Source organism: Anguilla anguilla, chromosome 2 (assembly GCF_013347855.1).
Source record: "Anguilla anguilla isolate fAngAng1 chromosome 2, fAngAng1.pri, whole genome shotgun sequence".
NCBI lineage: Eukaryota > Metazoa > Chordata > Actinopteri > Anguilliformes > Anguillidae > Anguilla > Anguilla anguilla.
This window is the reverse complement of record NC_049202.1, coordinates 34,801,281-34,822,113: the sequence shown is the minus strand read 5'-3', so window position 1 is coordinate 34,822,113 and position 20,833 is coordinate 34,801,281. Positions and strand designations below refer to the sequence as shown.

The window sequence follows — 20,833 nt, the reverse complement described above, 5'->3', positions numbered from 1 at the left end:
TAAATGATTATTTTGAAGCTTCTATAAAAAAAATTATCTGAATGGGTACTTGGAAGGCACTCGACGTAATCTTAAAAGTTTTTTTTTTCCCCCATTTTCTCCACAATTTAGTTGTTATACCAATTCCCTGTGCGCTATCCTCTGTCAGTCTGGGGAGGGTGTAGACTCCCACATGCCTCCTCCGATACATGTGGAGTCACCAGCCGCTTCTTTTCACCTGACAGCGAGGAGTTTCACTGGGACAGCGTAACGCACGCGGAGGTTCACGCTATCTCCCCTAGATCCCCTCCCCACTGAACAGGCGCCCCTATCAACCAGTAGGACGCATGCAATGATCAGGACTCATATCCCCACCGGCTTCCCACCCACAAACACTGCCAATTGTGTTCGTAGGAATGTCTGACCAAGCTGAAAGTACCGCTGCCGGGGATTGAACCCGTGTCTCTGCGGTGGTAGGCGAGTGCTTATACCTCTACACTACCCAGATAATCTTAAAAGTTTTAAGTTGAAATCTTCCGGGTTTCTGACGAGGCCAGTTGGGGGGGAGGGTGTGGAAACAGGTACCTATCCCGGAGCTCCTGTAGCTCCTCCCACATGTCCTCGTCCTCGCTCTCCGTGTCGTCGCTGCTCAGGTAGGAGGAGCTGCGGGTGTAGGTCATCCACAGGTGGTGCAAGGGGGCATTGTACTGGGGGCTCTCGAGATCGCCCTCCCACAGCCGCCCGTCGAAGTCCTGCGCCGTCACCGACAGGCCGCTGTCCGCCGAGGTGCCCATCAGGCTGAGGCGCCGCCCCTGTCGCCGGTTCAGTCGGCCTGGCTCCTCCCCTTCGTCTTCCTCTGGCTGCTCCTCTTCTTCCGGCCGATTCTTGGCCACCTCCCACAGGGGCCGACCCTCCTGTTCGAGAACCGCCCCCCCAGGTGACTGATGGAGGAGGGGGGCGGACTGAGAGGCACTCAGGCTGCTCTCCGACTCTCCTGGCCCTTCTGTGCTGCTCTCCGTCTCAATTTCCCCAAGCGAAGAGGGCGGGCTGGGGACAGCGGGGGGCGGGGCTGGGGCTGGGGTTGGGGCTGGGCTGGGCGACGCTGGGGCCGGGCTGGGCGGGGCAGGCCCTGTGGTCACCTTGCTGGGTGTCACCTGGAATCGTCCTACTATGACCGTAGATTTGGCCTCAGAGACTGCTGTGAGCAAGAGACACGAGCGATTGTAAGAGTTGTTCAGTATTTTTACGAAATATTACTGTTTGAAACTGCTGAGCACATCCACTTCTACAGAAGTCTTTCTTAAACCTCATGTTTGTTTAGCTAATTGCACAGAGAACCTTATTTTCAGAGCTTTCAGTACCAGTTCTGGACACTAGATGGCAGACACTTCCAGAAGCAGGTCCCTAACACTTCAAGAAAACCCAGGGCAAATTAAATTTGCTGAAGCCTGTAGCTCCTGTGCAGTGTAAACACCAAGCGTCTGCGTCTGTTGTGAGCAGGACGCTCTGTCACAGTTGTGTGTAAACACAGGTAGAGGGGAATTATGGGAAAGGACTACAGTAGTCGAGACCTTGTCCACGCAGCGCTCAAGGCTAAAACAGCCCTCATACGTTCGCACATAACTTGAAAGTACACTGCACAGACGCGTGGTTACGCAACCCTCCTACTGGCACAGCTAACAGCCAACAATGCAGCCAAACACCAATGTGGGCAGAACACAAAAAAAGTTTTTAAAAATAACAGGAGAGACATTTGCCATCCACAAAGTAGTCTTTAGGGCTTTCCTGTACCGAGTACATAGCGTATCTTATGTAATGGAAAAGGTCTCGTCTGTGTTCGTGTCGTATGTCCCCCCCTTCCTTCTAAGTGACGTTAATTGCCTTAGAGGCCATAGCAGGCTTTGAGTAGGAGCATGCCGTAGTAAATCTTACCTTCACAAACGGGAGAGGGTCTGACCTTGGCGGCACCATCGGCTCCCTCAGACGCTGTGGGGGGAGACACAGACCTTGTGCTGGTCGATGAAACCTTGTGGGGACAAATCACAGTTTGTGTTACTTTCCCCCTCACCTGTTCACTGCTAAACAGGCTTGTGGTAAAGCATTAGTTCTGCAGTCCGAAGCAATGCATGAAACTCTCACAACCCTAGCAGAAATTCTAGCTACCTGGCTAAGATGAAACCTAGCTTCTGCTCCAGCTAGATACCGTCTGGAATTTGATTATGGTCTGCTGTCTGTACCAAACTGGCCCACCTGCTGGACATGGCCTTTCCAGCATAGTTAATATCTCAGCCATCTTGTTGCCTACTTGACCAGCTCCAAAACCAGCTTAAAACCAGGCTGGAATCAAGCTGGAATTTTTCACTAAGGAAGGTGTCAGCGACGTTGCAAAGAAAAGGCAGTGTGGTCAGTGGTTGTTTTTCTTTTTTTTCAACCTTTTTAGTTTCAGTCAGTTATGATAGGTCAGCAGCAGGCCAGAAGACTCACCTTCCCCTTTTCTCCCCTCTTCTTTGTACTATCTCTCTATCCCATCCTCGTTGTGTGTGAGGTCAGAACTAACCTAACTTTTAGATAGCTCAGATCAGTTCTGGTCTAAGAGAGATAGGCCTGTTTTGCTGGCTCTGTCCTGTCTTTTTTATGTTTTCAGGTTGTATCGTGTCTTAATAAATTTTACATACTTTTTTTGCAAATAAAAAAGTATGTCAAATTTATTAAGACATGATACACGGTACAACTTGTTGTTGTGGTGTTTTTAAACGTGTTTGGCCTTGTTGCTGGCTGCCGGTTAGTGCAACTCGGCAGTCTTGAGCCGTAATGGGGAAGGTTTCTCGCGGGGCGGTTGGCGTACGTGATGCTCACCGTGCTCTGTGGGCTGTCCGGGGGCGAGCTGGAGGATGCGGAGAGGGAGCTCCCTCTGTCAGGCCGGCCCTTGGTCAGGGCCGTGAAGGGCGGGATGCCGTAAATCTGGGGACTTGGCTGTGGTGAGGAAGGGGAGCTGATATGGGTGGAGACATACTGTGCGGGGGATTCCACAGGGAATGTGGGCTCAGGCATTCTGAAGGGGGGCGTGTTCATCTGAGGGATGCCAAGGGTTCCCGGGTACATGGGCGCGAAACCACCCTCTTGCAGCGTAGAGTGCGAATCGGCCCTCTGGTAGAAGTCCAGCTGCCCTGCCAACGCCCCCTGGTGGTAGGAGGACTCCCCCGGTGCCACCTGGTAATTGGGACCAAAGGGGTAACCGATCTGGGGGAGGACGTGGGGGGGCATGGGAGAGTGGAAGCCGGCCAGCGCGGGCGGCACGCCGGCCGTCATGGTGCTGGCCAGGGTGGTGCCGGGCATGAAGGAGTGTGCCATGCTCATGGCCATCGACAGCACGTTGGCCAGAGAGAAGAGAGGCTGAGACTGGGGCGGCCACATGCCGGGGTGCTGGGAGTGCTGGGCGTGCTGGGGAGGCGGGGACAGGGGGCTGCCCTCGCTGCCCGGGCTCGGCGTCTCCCCCTGGTGGCCGGGGGAGCCCAGAGTCGGCGAGGAGAAGCTGGGGTTGCTCGGGACGCGGCTCAGAGGCGGGTGGGACGGCGCGGGGCTGGCGGAGGGCGGGGGCGCGGCGTACGGGAAGTGGAAGCTGGTGGCGGTCATGTAGGGGGCCGTCTGGTACTGCGGCAGGTGGGCCAACTGAACGTGGTTCACCATGTGCTCAGGAGCAGAGGCGGGGGCGTACAGCGAGGTGGGCTGGCAGAAAGGGTGGGAAGACCCTGAAAGAGAAACAGCAGCACTTTGAGTTATGGATCACAGCAGGGCTGCCCAGCCATGCTCCTGGAGGTCCACCGTCCTGTAGCTTTCCATTTCATTTAGCACACCCAAATCAGCACCTCAACCAGATATCTAGCTGTTGAGTGAGGGGTGCTTCATTAGGGCTGAAGTCAAAGCCCACAGGATGGTAGATCTCCATGGTTGGGCCATCCTGGATTACAGCACTTCACAGCAGTAGGTTTACAGAAACTATTCATGTGCAGCCCCGTTATCAAACAATGGCCAAGTTGAACTAGTGCATAAACCTCCGAATCAGACAAACAACTGCTCAGTTAACTGTTTCAATGCAATAGACAATAGTAATAGACACAGTAACAACCCATGAGGGAAGCATCCCTTACACAGTATCATCGCTGCATGAGTAGCACTAGCGTGTCTGCAGACAGGTCTGTTTTCATTCGCAGAAAGAGCGTGGCAGGGGACATTACGTCACCCTCACTTATTCTCTCTCACTGAACCGGGTCTGGATCATCTTGTCACTCCTTTTTCACCAGACATTTAAAACATAAATCCCTTATGAGCTGCATGGAGATCGGTTTCCATGGCAAACAGACTTGTTTTTTTGTCTTTGCTGGCAAATATAAATGCTGTTCATAGGAGAGCACAATCGTGGATGATGTCATTACATAATCAAACTGGCAAGGGCAAGCCAAACGTTGCTCAGGTTTAGGCCGCTGGAAAGTTCCATGGAGGGGAGCGGCCACGGGTTGGTGTATTTAAAACGTGTGCCTATCGCCAACTTGCCGTTTACTGTTCAGCTCTCAGTCACTTGAAAACTGTTCTTCAGTAAACGCCAATGGAAGAGAGCCCCCCTTCCAAGCCAACACGAGACACTTCAACAATGGTGCTACAGTCACAACATAACACACCCCCAGCTGGAGTGACAAGGCCACTTTCACTTAAATGCAAGATGGAAATATTAGCTCAGTGGCACCCAATAAACATTTGTTCACCAGTGTGTGGCGAGTCTCCAAAGGTCCCCGTGAAACACAATGTTCTGCTCTGAGCAAAACACCAGCGGTGACGGAGGGGGGGGGTGGGGCTTTCTTACAGTCTCTTCGTCATTGGCCGTGTGCTCCGTGCTTTTTAACTGCCCCTGCCTGCTTTTATTTAGGTTTCGAGGAGGCTTTCTCGGAAAAAGGCGGGCTTGAAAGCTGGAAACCAGATGCTGGGGAGGGTTACAGCACTGAGGAAACTCTGGCTTCACAGTGATAGCATTCAGACCTGAAAAAGCGCCCTTCAGGTGAGGTAATTACCCAGGAGGCCCTGCGGCGCGCCAGTCACAGACCAGGGCTTTGAGGTGCCGTAGAGCTAGCTGGCGCTAGGCTGAGCGCTAAGACAATATTCCTGAGAGTCGGGGACGGGCAGGCCCGGCATAAGGGGGTTTTTAATACCCTGCCAAGGCCCGCAGACTGCCGCCTTTGTGCGGGACCCGCCGCTCGGGAGCCGCGGCGGGGGGACGCGGGGAACAGACGGCACCGGGTCCCTGGGCGCCGGGGGGGGGGAGGAGCGGCAGGTGGGGAGATGCCTGAACCGTACCTGGGCCCCCGTGGAAGTACTGAGAGCACAGCACGGGCCGGCTGGGTGAGGTAACGTCTGCGTCGAAGAAGAAGTCTCCGGTCGGCGTCTGTGGGGAGCCCGCGCTCGCCGGACCGGGGCTGGCCAAGTCGAAATCTGCACGAGGGGCGCAGAAGAGCAGGGTCATTCGCCAAACACTCACGTCCACGGCCAGCATTCGGGAATCACAGGCTCTTCAGCGAGCCTATCACCACTATTTCAAACGCACATGCATAATCCCGGGGACATTTCCAGGTCTACAGACTACGGTGTGATGGGAGATGGGAGCTCCCTATTTGCACAGCAGTCTTTCTCTTCCTTACCAGGCAATGATGAGGATGAGTGAGTTCGAGCCATGATGTGACTGTGCAGGTTGGGCTGGAAGAAAAGACATGGGCATGAATCAGACACACACCCATAACTATGAGCCCCATGATTGTTACCGCAATATGAATTCTCTCTGTGATTGGTGGCAAAATCATTAAGGCCAAAATGGCCTTTTTCTGGTGGCTACCTTAGTTTGCCATTGATTTGCTGCACCCTTATTAATCTGGAGTGTGAAGCACGTGCGTATCTGGTGAGATGGCTCTTATGAAAAGTCATAAAGCCAGAGTAAGTCATTTTCATAGTAGCATAAAAACTGAGAATTACACAAACGTGAAATCACTGTGCACGCTTCGTCCCTTCCCTTCTGCTCCTTCTTAACCTCATAATCTTCATTAATCTCTTTGAACTTCCTTCACCGCCTGTGACCATGTCTGCAATGTCTTTTTTTGCAGGGAGCAGATTTCTGGTAACAAAGAAACAACTGCAGATATAAAAAAAGACCAATGACCCAGAGGACGGTAATGCCTTGAGCTGGACTGTGCTTCACATCAGTTCCTTAGAAACAGTCAATTGTGCCCACAGGCAACAAGTACAATTAAATGGACCTGGAAGGCTGCAACCGTGTGTGTTCTCCAAGAGGCCTGGAGGGAGCGGAGAGGTGGAGAAAGGACCGGGGATGGGAGTTTCACAATCGCAGGCCTCTGACTGGCTCACGTCCTGTCCCTGTGTGGGAGTGCGCTCTGAGGTACGGCTGTTCTCCAGCACTGAGTGGGCAGAGGGGCGGGGGCCCAGGCCCGAGGGCTCTCCGGGCAGCGGCGGAGAGCCTGGTTTCAATAAGGCCCAGGGTGAGAGCCAGGAGGGTGGGGTGGGGTGGGGGTGCAGGTCTCCGTATGAAAACACACATTGTTCTGCTGTCTGTTTTCTATCTGTTGACATCTCACTACTTTTTACTAAATGGCAAAAGAAGACTGTGTTCCCCGCAGTCTTGTGGTTGTCCTGGCAAGGAGAGGCCGCTTACGCAGTTTGTCTCCACTCTCAGCCACACAGACCCCTCAAAGCCTGCCAGAGGAGCACCTCAAAAGCCCACAGTTATTAGCAGCATCATAAGTGGACAGAGGGGGCGGTGCAGACCCACCAATGACATCACAGGCTTCCATGCAAAATTCTACTCCTTCACAAAGTTTACAGCTTAGTTTCCTACTGCCACGGGCAAAATTTAGTTTCAATCCTTCCGGCCCCTATTCGATAACACTTTTCATTCATACAGTCACAACTTCTTTTTTTTTACAACCACAGAGCGTTGCGATTGAGAGACGGCTGCCCGCTGGTTTTATGTCAGAATGGCATAAACGTTTAAACATGAAAATTTAAGTTCTGGAAGCATGTTCTAGGAAATGCGCTGTGCAGCTCTCAGGTCGTTAAGTCAGCACGCGCGTCTCCGTGGTGACTAGGGTCACAGTCAGGCGCTTGCACCCTCAGGGCACCTGGGTGAACTGTTACAGAATCGTACGTCATTTTTACCACGAAACGTACGGCGCAAAGGCAATAATGTTCACTTTGATATACGACCTGGCATTCAGCCAATCAGAAACAGAGAGGCGGGAGCGATAAAGCTATGGGAGTAGAGATCACAGAGTTCCTCAATTACCGTAATCCCCGGGCAGACACACTCAGGCGTGTCTGTTTTTTTCCTCTGGGACTGTGCAATTGGCTGCCATTTTGTCCAAGCCAGACAGAACAGTCGCATGTGTGACATTGGTAATGTGCAGAATGACACGTTTCACACCACAGCGTTACCAGGCCTTTGTTTCAGTGTGTAAAGCTGCTTTTTAACACTCGGGGGGTCAACAAAAATGTATTAAAAAAACAAATGTCTCTGCTATGTAATGCACTTGCAAAACATGGGAAATATTTATGGATGAATAAATTGATAAACATATCAATACAGTGTTTAGTATTGGCTGGATGTGTTAATGACAAAGTAGCTTCCCCGAGGAACCAGAATAAGACTGGGATAAAACTATAATAAGACCAGGATAAGACCAGAATAAGACCAAAATACGACCAGGAAAAGACTGGGATAAGACCAGGATAAGACCGGAATACGACCAGGATAAGACAGAGATAAGACCAGGATAAGACCACAATAAGACGGGGATAAGATCAGGATAAGATCAGAATAAAACCAGGATAAGACCGAGATAAGACCATGATAAGACCTGGATCAGACCAGCATAAGACTGTGATAAGACCATGGTAAGATCAGGATAAAACCAGGATAAGACCGGGATAAGACCAAGATAAGACTGGTATAAGACCGGGATAAGACCAGCGTAAGACCGGGATAAGACCAGCGTAAGACTGGGATAAGACCAGCATAAGACCGGTATAAGACCGGGATAAGACCAGCGTAAGACCGGGATAAGACCAGCGTAAGACCGGGATAAGACCAAGATAAGACCGGTATAAGACCGGGATAAGACCAGCGTAAGACCGGGATAAGACTGCGCTTTCTAGACACTGGGCTAGCTTGGGCAGCTTTGGGAGCGCGGCGCGGCGACTCACCTGCGAAGCGGACAGCGTGCCGGCCCCGCTCAGGTAGGGCAGGCGGGGGCCCCCCTGGGCGTCGGCGGGACCCGGGGGCTCCCTCTTCATCAGGGCCTCGGCCCGCCTGATGATGTCGCCCATGCGGTGGATGAAGCCTTCCTGCTCCGAGGGGAGGATGAACTCATTGTGGACCTGGGTAAGCGCGCGCGCCCGCGGACGCCAGCAGAGGGAGGGAGGGAGGGAGGGAGGGCGAAAAAAGAGGGAGCGAGAGAGGACAGAGTCAGGCAACCCCAGGTCTATGAATAGAACCGCGAACGCGTTCACGCCTATACGTTGTGCGGTTACGCGGACGCGCGTACGGCTATAAAAAGAACTACATCGCACAAGAATTTATTACAGAAACAGTCGCCGTGGGAATCGTGAGCGCACGCTGGTTAGGCGTGGCTAATGCTGTCTGTCAGCACGCTTGAATTCAGCTCATACGCCACGCTAATAAAGCCAGACAGTTATGAGGCCGAACGCAGCTCTGCCAAGATTCGCTCCATAAACAACAGCCCAGTGTGTTCCATGGCAGGGCGGACGAGCTAAACCGTTGCCCTGGCCAACCGTGGGAGAACAAAGGCGTTACGCAGCGGCAGCGCGGGCTCCGAAACTCGTCCCAGCCGCTCCACGCTAACTCTAAATCAGGTAGCGCAACACTGCTACGCTAAGCTTTGTACGCTCCAGCAGAATGCCTTTCAACTAGAGCAGAATGTCTCAACTAGAGGCAAAAAAGGCCGAGCACAAGTGAACTCTGCCAGCAGTTATCTCTTTCCCCCTCATAGTAAAGCCTGTCACATTATGCAGTTCATCACTGCAGAGGCAGGGCAGGACGTCTGCGGTACAGGGGGAGATAGACGCGTCTGCCATTCGGATAAGCTGATAAGCACGAGCTCAGTCTGCCGTCGAAGACAACTACAGCTCGAACGCGCCATTGGAAAATGCTATTTTAACAAGAGTGGGTGCGCTCGGCTCGCTGGCGACAGGAGCAGAGAGCAGGGCAATCACCATGACTGTGGCTATGTCCTCCGGGTTGTCTCCGTCCAGGTCGAACTTGAAAGTCACCATCTTGTTGTTGTGCGTCTGCAGCTGACACTCCACCACCCTGTCCACTTTGTCTGAAAGCTGCGGGCAGAGAGGGAGCAGGATTCACTGCACGGAACAGTGCGTGTGCGTGTGTGTGCGTGTCCACACGGATAGAAAGATGAGGAACATTATGCGTTGTGCGGACATTTTGCTGGTCCCCACAAGGTCAAGAGGCTGTTTTAGGGTTAGGACTTAGGATAACGGTTAGGGTTACAATTAGGTTACAGTTAGGGTTAAGGTTAGGCCTGTAGTGGTTGGGGTTAGGGTTAGGGTTAGAGGTGACGGAATGAATGTAGTCAATGGGAAGTCCCCACAAGAATAGCAATACAGGACTCTGTGCGTGTGTGTGTGTGTGTGTGTGCGCGCATGTGTGTGTGTGTGTGTGTGCGTGTGCGTGTGCATGTGGGTGTGTGTGTTTGTATGCACTTCCACTGCAGCATGACTGGTCGACTATGAACACAAGATGTCCCTGAAACCCTTCCAAACAAACAAAGATGTTACAAGGCCAGTGAAGAAAGACGATCATGATCTGTGACTAAATTGCATAAGATGCATATGGGACTACTGGAAATATGGGTTTGGCTGACAGACAGACTTGTCTCGTACCCCTGTGATACGCAGGCGAGAGCGGGCTCTCCTCCTGAAGAGCTTGCCGGCGGTGCGTTTGGTGGGAGACTTGGCGCTCCTCTCCGAGAGCCCCTCGTACCCGTCGCTCAGTCCTGACGTCACATCCGAGGCGTAGCTGCAGCAATGAGACCACCCGTGTTACAGCACCGACACATCCTTTTGTGTCACAGAACTGACAACACATGTGTTACAGCAATGGCAGGCTTTGCTCCACACTATTCTCCCTTCAGCTTTCTTCTGTCGTTACAAATTAAATATTTATACTTCAATCCAAAAAGTACAATACTATAATCTAGTTTAAATATTAAAATGTCAGTATTATGGTTAATTATGCCAGAACTTAATGAAACACAAAAGGTCACCTCATACAATTCTACCTCTCAAAGTAATGAAGATAATAACAAATCATTTTAATGTCGTCTTCGTCGTGCAGACAATCAGAGAGAGTCAAATGCAGGTGTGCTGCATGGCCTGCAGAGACCGTGGTCTTCTTCCTACCCGCTGCTGGGTAATGGAGTCTCAAAGGCCTTTCAGTGCGGCGGTCACCGTTTCCCCTCCCCACCAGTCCCAACAGGCCGCTACGAGGCTGCGGGTTGGGTGGAAGTACGCTGATTACTGCGGCGCTGAGCTCCCACGCGGCTCCGCAGCCATGGCAATTAGGGGCTCTGATAGCCCCACTGACAGGGGGGGGAGCATCCTCCCGGGCCCACGCAATTAAGAGGGCCGTTACGCAACAGAGGCTTTGAGGATGTGGGAAACGGGCCATCCGGCTTTGCCGCAGGGACGGGCGCGTCCGCCCGAGGCCGTGACGTCACCCCGTGGCGTCGCTCGGGAAGAGCCCGACGCGCAGCTCGGCCGCAACGAGAGGAGGCGCCGACGGTGGAGAGGGCGTCCGAGCGCCCGGCCCGTCTCCATTCTGCCCAGCGTGCGACCCCAGCGGGGGAGATCCTGTTTACCGCCGAATATAGCGCATACGCAGCTCCGCTGAGAAACACAAAGCCCTGCAGAGAACGGGCCCCAGATGGGAGATTTACCCCCCCCAAGCGGAGAGCAAAGCCATTCTCCTCACATGCCGGAGAAAAGAAAACACCACGCCGAGAAACAACCCAAAGTTCTGCTGCGGCGGACAGCCGGAGACGGGTGCGGTTCACGGGCGTTCCTTTTGGGGGGAGGGGGGGGGGGGGGGTTAAAGGTTAAAGGTTACCTGTCCACCGGGGAGGAGAAGCCGCTGGCTGGCCCGGAGTGGACGCGCTCCGTACTGAGGGACACAGCAATGCTCTGGGAACGAGAAAAACTAAAATCAGCCAACATGCTCACAGTACATATACACACCTATGGCAGAAATGAGAGCATTCATACTGATTATAATAATAACAGTATGAAGTCGGCCTACTGTATGTACAAATGTAAAGCATGCCATAAAATGCCTTCAAATTACATGCTTATTACTGCCAGCTGAAAGCATACAAAAAGAATATCTTTAAAATACGTTAAGTCACAGGGGTAATGGAAAATTACAGAAATTCATTCAAATATAGTAAGATACAGGAGAGTAATGGAAAATTACAGAAAGTCATTCAAATACAGTAAGATACAGGAGAGTAATGGAAAATTACACAATGTCATTCAAATATAGTAAGATACAGGAGTAATGGAAAACAATGGAATATATTTAAACCCAAAATGCCTTGAGGAGTAATGATAGACAATCAATGACTGAGTCACAGGTTTGATTTCGCCATCCCCCGACCCCTCTCACCGAGGGAAAGCGGAGGGCTGGCATCGGAGAGACGCTAGTGGGCGGAGTCTGTGGGGGCGGGGCTGGGGCGCATGGGAAAGGACCGACTGCCGGGGGAAGGGCCTCCGGGGGATCCTGCAGTCCAGATGAGCTGAGATAGCCGTCCGTCTCGCAGTCAGCTGTCAAAACAACACAAGCCAGGCCCGTCAACGCAGGGCGGGGACGCGGCAAGCTGACACGGGAGGAAGAGAGAGGTGACCGTAGGGACCAACGCGCAGACTAGCACCGCTCGGCAGTAACCACAACAAACGGGCTGGAATTCAGATGGGAAAATATAAACAGAACTAAGAGGGATTAACCCAAATTAAAGAGCACAGCAGCGCTCTGGAGCCGGTCTGGCTCTGCTGGCATATTATGTTGCAAAGAAGTTATAATGCTGCTCAATGGGAACCCCCCACATACACACACACACGCGCGCATACACGCACACACATACACGCAAACACACATACGCGCACACACACGCGCATACACGCGCGCACACACACACACACACACACACACACAAACAACAGTAAAAGACAAGAGGTAAAGCTCTACGATGGGACAACATAATTGACTAAACTCCAGCCACATGTTCAAGGACCTCAAATGACTGTACAAACACACCAGGCACGTGCTAAGAGGGACAGAGGGAAGAAACGGTTTGTTCCTCAGGCCAGGTAGACTGATGCAGAGGTTGCGCTGCGTGTTTTGAGCTAAGTGCGATGGCTTCCCCTTACAGACACGGTGAGAAACCCTACAGCCATTTTCAGAGCTGCAGCCCTCACTGAGCAGCACGGCACTGTGGGTAACGGTGCACATGTAACGGGCCCAGGCCGGTGCTTACAGGTGGCAGAGGAATAGCTGGTGTGCCGGATGTGGTAGTGCTGGTGCTGGTCCGCTTCAGGCTCCTCGGGCTCGGCCGGGAACGTGGCGTTGATGCCGGAGTCCGCCGAGACGTTGGCCAAGGACGGGGCGGGGCAGGAGCAGGTCAGGGCAGGCGGGGACTGGGCAGGGGCCAAGCTCTCAGGGGTGTGGCTCAGCAGCCAGGGCGACGGCGGCTCGGACTCCGGCTCCTCCTCGATCACCTCCTCCTGCTTCTTCTTCTCCAGCTTCTCCGCCTGCCGCCTCTTCTTCTCGCGCTGGCGCTTGATGGCCGTGACGCGGTCGCGGATGGCTTTGGCCACAATCTTGTAGTCCACTTCACACACAAAGCCCAGCACCACCTGGGAGAAGGGACAAAGGGCACAGCAAACAGAATCAGATACATGCCTATAACTGTCACTCAGGCCACTGTATTTGCACCACTGTAAACACTTTATACTCATACAGATGCTATAGGACAAGCTCCTCTCTGCTGCTGTCGGTCATACCACAGTAGGTAAGGTCCCATCACAGTAGGATCCCCCACCCAAGAGCTATTCCAAAGTTTTGCAATGTGAGCCTGTGTATATGTACATAAGACTGGGTAAGAGTGAATTTGCATGTGGGGTTGGAAGGTAATGGAAGGTACGAGACCGCAAACATTAAACAGAATGAACAGGAAACGAAAACTGCACGGACGTTTGTGCAGTAGAAAATGTGGCACGTATCTTTATGAATGCATCTCATTTTCCAACCATTCAAACCAGCTTTGACATCAAAGAACACCTAGAAGCCTGTTGGCTCGTGAAGGGGAAATGTTTTGCCAACTCTATTTGCTTTTTAAATAATGGAAGCACCCAATTACATTATTAATCCTTTATTTTACCAGGGAAGTCAAATTGAGATTTACATCTCCTTTACATGTAACAGAAAGAATTACTCATACCACACAGACTGAGCTATATGCCTTTTTAGACCTTACGGACAGTGACTGCAATCAGTAACTACCAGTTGCTTCATGTGACCTTAATCCTGAATGTATTCCCACATTCCCTTCCACCGGAAGTAAGTAAGTAAACTTTATTTATATAGCACTTTTCAAGGACAAGGGCCACAAAGTGCTTCACAAAGTGCAAATAAAAGCAGCAAATGTATACACACACATCCGTAAAACAACAACATAAAACAAACAATTTGAGCATCAATTAAAAGCCTGTCTGAACAAATGAGTCTTCAGACAAAAGTGTCCACAGTATTCGCATATCTAATGGAACATGAGTGTAAACATCTAGCTGGCAATCAAGCCAAGGAAATGCAGAAAAAAATGTTATTTTACTCCTTATCTGTAGTCATAAGCCTGCAGAATTATATGAGGTGCAGTATTTGAGATTGCTCAGTGAATGGCCTTGCTGTATGACGGGTACAATGAAAATACTCAAAGTTTGATTTACAGGTAGAACAAAGGGCAGATACCATAATTGCCTAAGGTGCTGGAATAGATTCTTGGGTCTAGAAGTACAAAAAGGAGAAAGACTAATGAAATGCAACCTGCCATTTTAAACAAGCAGAACTGACATGACATTTGTAGTACATTCAGAATGTTTTTGAGCTGATAAAGTCCAAGATAAGCTAGACTTGTTGAACATCTGAAAGAGGGTCCTAAAGCTAATCACGGTTAGATGGAATTCCAGCAAAATTATAAACCAGGGTTGCAGTTCATCTGCAACTAATCCCACCCCCACTACCCAAATCCCCTAACCCCCGACGCACACAGATTACAAAGATAACTGGAAGTCAATGGCCGGATATTAAATTTGTACTCTATGAAAGGAAATAAGGGAAAACCGAGAGGACGCTCATGGTATTCTCCTCATTAAAAGCGACCTTCACTCGGGCCAGAGGACACGAGGGCCGTTTCGCAACGAGCCCCGGTGTCATTATATTATTAAATGCGTGACCTCCTGTTTCTCCTGAACCCTGAGCAATGTTCTCAGATTTCCCCAGGTGATGAGTGCACGCTGAGGCACAGCATGACCGAGTCTGAGCGGGGCAGCCTCCGATCCCCAGCTAATCGCGCGTCCTGCGTCGGGGAATCCTTGCCTTTGGCCACTGCGCCTTGCGCTTAATATGGTGGAGGATATTGGGGTTAAAAGGGCACATACGATTTACAGCCCTATGGTCTTCACGGCAGTCAACAGTTCATGTCCCATTCGCAATAACCTACCAAATTAATTTCGCCCAATATTGATTTTTTTTCGAGCAACTATCCCATGGAGTAACAAAGTGTCTTAAAGGCATGTCTCCCTTCTCTTAAGATAAGATGTTTTAGCAGTGTGAGACTCTGGGAATTGCAAGACACAACCGAGCAAAACTGCAGTGCAGACAGGCCTCCTGTTTCTCATTTCAGAGCCCCTGTTCTGAATATTCTATGTGTTTAGTGATGCTGAGGTGTATGTGTGCAACCCTGAAGGAATACAACACTTTAGGACCAACCCGGACCTTTATGAATGTATAAAACTTTTCACCATCGGCTTAATAAAGTGTGGCATTTTTACCACAATTTTTTATTTCAAATGTTTAGACCATTAAACCATTCACCATTAAAGGGGAATTTAACCATAGATATTGCAATTATTATATTTTGATGGATGTGTTAAAAATACAACCACGCCTATTTTTGAGGATAAATGCACACATGACTGGCTATTTACCATGTCAACAGTTAAACATCAGCTCTGGCCCCAGAGCTCCGTATTTTAAATGGTTTTCTGGCTTTCTTTGAATGATGACCTCTCAGAGTTGGGAAATTTAGGTTGAACAAGGATGATGATTTAGGAACTGAAGTGGTGAAGTGGCAAAGGCTTGGTAAACATGAACAATGGTGGCGGGTGGAGCCTTGCGTACCATTTCCTGAACCACCTCCTCGGGGACGTCCTTGTAGAGGTCGAACAGGAACTCGATGGCGTTGTTGTCTTTGTACTTCCCGTGCAGCTTCTTGGTGTCGTCCATGCGGAGCCACAGCTTCAGGCCCGGCTTCACCAGGTCGTCCTCCTCGGCCAGCTCCACGCGCACGCCGTTGTTCTCCTGGAAGAAGGTGTGCTCCAGCAAGTCCTGGATGGTGTACCTAGACCACAGATACAGGAGACCGTTTGTGAGCCACTCGCTGAGGCTTAACGTGCTAACGTTTGTCTCACAACATTATTCTAGTCGTTGTAGCGTTGCGTTGTCTTCAGGTTGCTCATGCTTAAGCACAACATCCTGAGAAAGTCATGTGTCCTGGCTAAGTATTCAGTGCAATACACACAAGCTGCACGCCAGCTATTTGCAGCTCAGTTTTATCCACACAACTTGATATAGTGAAGTAATTTCCCGATTGTCAGCAAGCATAGCACAAACTTGTGCAAGACAAGTTTTTTTGATATTCTTTTAAAACTTGAAAAAATATTCAGCATCTATGTTTTGATTGTTTTGCATTTATCAAGGTTTTGATTTAATGGAAGTCTAAGACATGCATAAAGAATTTCAATCATTTTTTCAGATGTTAATTGCTTAGAGGCAGTTAACCCAAAAATAAAATGTAAGTATGTTTCCACTTATCTAGAGTACTATCTATCCATCCAAATCGTTTTGCTGAGATTTGTCAAGTTTTCTAGATTGGTTTTTGACATGCATTTCACACTGATACAATGGACCTCTATTGGCCTATATTTTCATGGTGCTCAATGCAACAAAATATAATGCCATGGTTACTCATAAGCATCCACAGGGTTTACTTTGTGCTTGTATATAAATTGAGTGGTAGTGAGTGGTAAATGCGACTATTTGCAACTAGTAGTTTCAATATAGCAACTTGTGAGCAACTTACTTTATTCAAACATATAACAGCTTCAAAATTCATAGATGAGATATATAACGGGTGTAATTTACAAGAAGAAAACACCCGTTAATATCTCAACCATGTATTTTGAAGCTGTTATGTACTTTAATAAAGTAAGTTGCAAACAAGTTACTATACTAAAATTACAACAAACGGTTGCATTCCGTGAATGTCACGTCACCACCATTCAAGTTTCATACTAGTTTGTCTGCACAAGACTTGCACAAATTAAGCTCTGTGGATGCCCATGAGGAACCATGACAATATATTTGGAAAGAGACGTTGCTGTCAAGTTTTTCTAATGTTAATTTTTGTTGCATTGAGTGCCACACAAATATGGGTCAACAGGTCCAATGTTTCAAGGTGAACGGAATCTAGAAAATTGGTGTAATCAAGAAAACTCACCAATCTCAGTGAAACGATCAGGATGGATAGATAGTACTCAGGGTAAGAAGAACCATACTTTAATTTAATTTTTGGATGAGCTGCCCTTTCAGGGTATATGAGGCCAACACATTTATTAATGCAGTGGTTCATAACCTTGTACTACAAGTTTGAGTGGTTCAGTATATCTATTATACTCAAGAACATGGAGATTAAATCTGCTTTCATATAAACAATAACCAGCCAAGAAAAAACATCCATTAAGCAACATTATACAGTAATAGGATAAGGTAAAATTTATTGAATGGGAGCTTAAATAAGAATCATGTTCACCTTTCATCTTTATCCATATGAATGCATCCCTCAATTATCTCTTTAAGCTCAGGGACCTTTACTTTGAAAAAGCTGTCGGGCTTCATTCCCTGTGAAACAGAACAAGGGGAAATATGTAAATATTAGTGGCATCAATCTTGATGGAAAAACACTCTGTGAATGAACGCAAAGTCAGTGGCTTGTAAGAAATGAATTGTAAAGACCATAGAGATGCTTTTACTATAGGACTAATGCAGATGACAAGAATAATACACTCTTGTAGAGTGATCTCTACTGTTTCTTGCTCTCCACGAGCAACATTGCATATGGTGGCTAGGATAAATGATTGCACTGCAGCTTTGCAGTAAGCTAACGCCTGTAAACTGAAAGCAAGCTCCTATTAAAGCATTTAAAAACATGTGGATGGCAGTGATTGGATAAAAGGATGTAAGAATGACGGCAGAATTCCTGCCCGCCATTCCCTGGGCAGTGCTGTACTGCCTACTGATGGGCTGCCTAAGCCTGGGCAATGCTGTTTCGGAGCACTGTTACAGAGTCATTGCAGCTAATCAGATCAGAACTGCAGGTAGCGAAAGCGATATGTACAGTGCACACAGTGAAGGACAAAGTGTGCAGACCTCGTGAAATGTGGCTAACGTGTATATGTACACAGACTACACGCATCTGCGGTACAAAAGGTCTGTGTTGTGTGCAAGGTTGCGATGTCGTGACAGGTAGCGTGAAGCACCATGAGATGGGTTAAAGGTGAGAGGACACAGTATATTCACTCGCCCTAGGTCTACAGCAATGAGAAATGCACTCCACCAGAGCTACCAGACCAGCACTGGAGACAGAGGAGACCACCATTACCAATGCGGGCTATAGCAATTTTGTGACAACCGAGTTGGATATAAGCGGGGTAAAAGCCAAAAGCCTGGTGGGTGCCACATGTGGGCAGTGACATGCCTTCTGCCCCCACGTTACCGAGTACAGTCTCCCTCATCATTACTGCCTATTGATAACCAAAACAGCCCCCTTCTGCTGCTGAGTGTAAGCTCCGCCCCTGCGAAGGAGGAACTCTGAACACTGAATGACGTGAGCCAGCATCCTGCATGACACAGAGCAACGCTCTGCTGTCAACACAACCATGGGCTGAAGAGGGAGAGAAAAGAGAGGAGGGGAAAGAGATAAAGGTGAGGGCAAAAGGGGAGAAGGGAGGTGAAAACAAAGTTGAAGTGTTCATAAATGAGCTTATAAATGTAATGGTTTGAAGGGCAAAGGCAAGAACTGTGACAGACAGGCATTCCTTGTCATATAAACAATGGGATCAGTTTTGTCTGAATAACAACATTTCAGCAGCGACAATATGAATAACTGTCCCTCATTACATGAAACAGTGCACTTAGCCACTTTAAATTGTCGACCGTAATTTGATACAGGATTTTGGAAGTGCTTTTGGGAAAGTGAGCTAACCGCTTTGTGAAATTTATGATACAAAGAATAAAAAAAAGAGAAATACTTGGTGAGGGTCAGAGGGGCTAACTTTTCAGTGCAGATGCTGCTCCAAAACCACATAGTTTGACTGAGTTCTGGCAGCAGATGTTTTGGGAGGTTTTTGCTTTGGAACTTGAATTGCTTGAATTATAAATGGGCTTATTCAAGACAAAAATGTTTCATATATAAGCCTGAAAGGGACTGACGTCAAGCCATATTGTATACTGGAATACAAAGAACATATAAGCAAGATGTAGCAATAGCATTGCCCTAAAATGGCACCATTTTCTAGGAAAATGTAAACGGTAATGTGGGTGTGCTTCCAGAAGAAAAGATACCGCCTGCTGTATTTACTCAGTTATTTAATCCACCTGTTATACTGGAGCTTAAATCAAGAGACAGTTACCACACCAGTACTGACATGAAGGAAGCGTCAAAAGCGATAAACCCCTGTCATTTACAGCAGACAACAGTGCACTTATCAGCCACATCAGAAAACAAAGTCTTAAGAGAGGCACAGAGGAGGTAAGCAGGCTAAGTGCGAACAGAACCTGGTCATCGATGACACAAAACAAGGTCTCCCAACGTTTCAACAATCTCCCAGAGGATACTGTGGTAGGAAGCCATTCATTCCTGACTTTGTTTACAGTGAAACAAAATGGCTTTAGTTTCAAATGTGCTAATGTTTTGCGGAGTAGCCATAATTCAATACTTTCCACAATAAAACATTTATATGATATTTGTCCCGGTCCAGGGCAGAGAGTAAAAAGAGAGCAATACTAGAGGGAGATATATTATCTGGTGAGAAGCAGCTGGGATGACTGACATTTTAATCACAGAGCTCTCCTCTTGCCCGTACTTTCTTACACACAGATGAAAGCATAATAGTGTTTTCCTTCTGCTGCAGACATAACTGTTCAATTCTAACACTGCCAGGTCACAATAACGCAGCTGTTGTCACCATCGCTAGTCAATGAGCAAAGAAATCATAATACATAGGAATCAAGACAGAATTAACAATCACAAAACATCAGAAGGGTACGCAAATCCAGACTTTTACACGGAACACAATCGAATTCTGGCATATTTCCTAATCATTCCTAATTTATTCTGAATCAGCAACAGGCTCTTTCTGTAAAGATAATTGAATTTCATACAGTTAAGGCTGTCTAGATTGCTGAATGCATTTAACTTATTTAAGAATGCCAGAGAACAAAGGCCCATTTTCTGCTCTGCTCAAAAGCCAAGCCATTGTGACTATAGCCTATGGACTATGGACCCCGCAACACTGCCGGACTCAACTATCTTGGTTAGGTACTGGTTCTGTGTTGAGTCTGTTCACACATGACTGTCCCAGATAGATTAGGCATGACTGGATGTCTACCCTCCAAAGCAATGCAATATTAACATTACTGTATGTTAGTTTGTTTTTAAAACAGCCAGATATTTCACTGAATAATTGTTTTATAATTGTTTTGGCATAGATGTAAATCTTACCACCACAACACATTTGAAGAGTGATAGTTTTGAGACAAAGTAATGATATCATATTTAGCCAATATACAGTAGCTTCCATAATGTTTGGGACAAAGATATAATTTTTCTTGATTTGACTCTGTACTATTTTTATACATTTTGGTTTTACCATGTAGAAATGACCTAACCTTTTATACATAGCCCATACCCCCCCATATTTGTTTTGGACAAATGGTTTCACAGTTGTTTCTGATTACTCAGGTGTGTTCACTTCCTTAATGCAGGTACAAGAGAGCTGTCTTTACCTAGGCTTTTGATTGTCTTTGGAGTCTGTTATTGGCGTTTGACAACATGAGAACCAGAGATGCGCCAATGAAAGTCAAGGAAGCCATTATGAGGCCAAGAAGTAAAAAAAAACAGTCAGACACGGGCCAAACCTTAGGTCACTAAATCACTAAATCACACAATTCAGCTCCACCATCTTCAATGTGCAATATTTTATATTTGTGAAAGCACTGTTGACAGGGAAGATTCAGCATTTAAAGCATTTATTAAAGAAACTGTTCCAGGAACAAAAGCTCTTACGTAAGATCCTGGTAACCTTTTGCGTGCTTTATCCAGGAATGTAGCTGTTTTTGTTCACACTAGAACCGTGGCGAAAGACTACCATAAATCTT

At 48.4% G+C, this 20,833-nt stretch overlaps 1 protein-coding gene across 1 annotated transcript in view; it reads right to left on the bottom strand.

Moving 5' to 3' along the window:
• The window catches only part of wnk4a (WNK lysine deficient protein kinase 4a), a 58,026-nt gene that overhangs the window by 4,403 nt on the left and 32,790 nt on the right, over positions 1-20,833 (bottom strand). Inside the window, exons 5-17 of the mRNA XM_035405982.1 lie at positions 17,208-17,296; positions 15,518-15,737; positions 12,597-12,975; positions 11,729-11,886; positions 11,174-11,247; positions 9,949-10,084; positions 9,265-9,381; positions 8,236-8,409; positions 5,667-5,721; positions 5,326-5,460; positions 2,836-3,728; positions 1,912-2,005; positions 565-1,177 (exon numbers count right to left, since the gene is read on the bottom strand). Coding sequence (XP_035261873.1) covers positions 565-1,177; positions 1,912-2,005; positions 2,836-3,728; positions 5,326-5,460; positions 5,667-5,721; positions 8,236-8,409; positions 9,265-9,381; positions 9,949-10,084; positions 11,174-11,247; positions 11,729-11,886; positions 12,597-12,975; positions 15,518-15,737; positions 17,208-17,296 — 3,137 coding nt within the window. The remainder of the gene's footprint in view (positions 1-564; positions 1,178-1,911; positions 2,006-2,835; positions 3,729-5,325; positions 5,461-5,666; positions 5,722-8,235; positions 8,410-9,264; positions 9,382-9,948; positions 10,085-11,173; positions 11,248-11,728; positions 11,887-12,596; positions 12,976-15,517; positions 15,738-17,207; positions 17,297-20,833) is intronic.